Source organism: Aulonocara sp. 'chitande type north' Nkhata Bay, linkage group LG8, assembly GCF_057382095.1.
Source record: "Aulonocara sp. 'chitande type north' Nkhata Bay isolate Kocher_YH1m ecotype deep benthic linkage group LG8, A_spYH_male_GT1.1, whole genome shotgun sequence".
NCBI lineage: Eukaryota > Metazoa > Chordata > Actinopteri > Cichliformes > Cichlidae > Aulonocara > Aulonocara sp. 'chitande type north' Nkhata Bay.
In genome coordinates, this window is record NC_141351.1 from 11750946 (window position 1) to 11753260 (window position 2315).

The 2315-nt window shown below is 39.2% G+C and overlaps 1 protein-coding gene across 1 annotated transcript; it reads left to right on the forward strand.

The window, feature by feature from the left end:
- The first annotated feature begins 556 nt into the window (after nucleotides 1–556).
- LOC147323300 (G protein-coupled receptor 15-like) lies at nucleotides 557–1408 on the forward strand. Its single transcript, XM_086304884.1, has one exon. It carries the CDS (start codon nucleotides 557–559, stop codon nucleotides 1406–1408), a length of 852 nt encoding a protein of 283 aa, XP_086161010.1.
- The last annotated feature ends 907 nt before the right edge of the window (nucleotides 1409–2315 follow it).

Genomic DNA, 2315 nt, shown 5'->3' on the forward strand with positions numbered 1-2315 from the left:
ACTCGAGAAAAGTTGATTAAGTTTGACCGACATGAGCTGTGACACTGGCACACAACGGCAAAAGTCACTGTATCCATGGACGAATAATGAAGAATAGTTATTTAAAGTAGTCTCCTAGGTAGGTCACACCCCTGACTTCTGACCTTTAACTATACCATGTGAAAGAAAGCTTTTTTTTTTTTTTAAAGGTAACCAGAGCATTTACTCTTGTTGCTGGTTAATAAATAGAAAACTCGTTCCTCTAATAACTGTTAAATCTGCAGGATCTAAGATCAGATGATTAGTCACTTAAAAAAATAATAAATCAGTCCATGCCAAGCTTGAAAAATGATCCTCACTGTCACTTGCATATTCAAATAAGCATTTTCATAGGAGAAACAAATTATGTGCATCTACACAAAATCATTCCCAATAATAAGAACGCATCGTGAAGGTAAGATGACTTTGAAACTGGAAAAGCAAGCGTCTTCAGATTTTTGTTTCCTCGGGAGAATCTCATTCATTTCTGTTTCATTTCAGGAGCAGACGATCAGTGAGAACCTCTTACTGCTTCAAAATGCTCTCTCAGAATCTAACCTTCAACTCCAGCGAGCCTTTGGAGAGCAAGTGGGGACACTGTGCAGACGTAACACCAGGTATTATAGTCTGGGTGTTTTTCAGCGCTCTCTTCTCTCTGGTTGGATTTCCTGCATGTGCTGCTGTTCTCTGGGAGCTGTTTCAGAGACACAGAGCTGGAACCTCGATCACCCCTAATGATGTTTTCATGATCAACCTCACAGTCATGGACCTGGTCTTCCTATTTTTTGTCCCACTTGGCCTGACTAACTTCGTCCTCTGGCACATCATGTCTTTCCAGAGCTTCATCAGTTTTCTCTATGCTCTAAACCTGGCTGGACGACCTCTTCTAACAGCATGCATCTGTCTGGACTGCTACATGGCTGTGTTCCATCCCATCGCCTACAGCACAAAGAAGAGTCTGACTCCCCGGGTCCTTATGGCTGCTGCTGTGTGGACTGCTACGATGGTTCAAGGGTCCATGTCCATAGTTGATCAAGAGATAAACCACAGTGTAAGGGCCACGTTTGCGTCCCTCATTGCGCTCCCCATAATTGTAATCTGTGATGCTTCCATCCTCTGGACCCTGAAGAAGTCCTATCGCAGCGGGGGACACCTCCACCCCAGGAAGAAGAAGGCTCTCCAGATCATCACCAACAGCATGGTCATGACCATCACCTCATATATCCCCCCAGTGCTGGTGTACGTCTTTGGGCATCTCATTTTCAGAGATGACAACGATTACGAGTGCGTCATAACAATACCTATCTTGATCATCCCGACAGCAGGAAGTGCAATCATGCCTTTGCTGTATTTGGGCAATCTGGGGAGGTTGAATAATATTTGCTGCTAGGAAGGATTTGCATATATAAAGGTGTAGTACAGGTCTGGCACGATAAAAGCAGAACAGATTTTATTTTTAATCATTTTAAAATTATTAAAGCAGAAAATAATGGATTAAAAATAGAAGTTGCTGCAAAAATGGCAGAAGAATGAAGCAGAATAGTAATTCAGCAGATAATATATAATATGAAATATAATTTTATGCATTTGCAGTTGATTGCACAGACATTAAAAATAACTTGAGTTGTTCCATCTTAGTGCACTCAATGCATGTATCATCCAGACTGTTTCAAAGAACGAGAAAAGTTACTCCTCTCCACTGCTCACAGATGTAAAACACATATATCACATATAGCTTTTGATGCCTCTTGTTAATTTTAAATTATTACTTTTCACATTGTTACAACTATATTCCATTTTTTAAAATAAATATCTATGTATGATTATATATAAACATATGGATGTACTTTGTTGTGAACTGGAGAAATGCACCTTTGGTTTCGCTCGTATATTTGAATAATGCAAATATATACAATTTTCACATTACTTAACATGTTATTGTTTCCTACGACTTCTGCACTGAGTTATGAAAACGATGTTTGCTTATACCTGCACGCCTGTGTGAAGATGAGTGTCATGAAAGATGACCTGCCTGCCTTCAACATTTACATTTGTAACGTGATCATTCACCCGATGAAGCCCATGTAAATCAATCATGGAAAATAAGTTCTTGATTTCCCAAAGTTTTCCAGTCTATGGGCTTGTAAATGGGAGCAGGACCTTTTTTCATACCTCTTTATTGGACTTTTTCATTCAATTTATCAGATTAAAATCTCAGTCTGAGATTCTAGAGTTTGTTTTTCTCTGATAGTATCTTATCTAAAAGCTAATAAAGGTTTTATGTCACCAGATTCTCT

Bases quoted from the DNA above. Each gene is read 5' to 3' on its own strand.
- LOC147323300 (XM_086304884.1), top strand. From the start codon at position 557: ATGCTCTCTCAGAATCTAACCTTCAACTCCAGCGAGCCTTTGGAGAGC.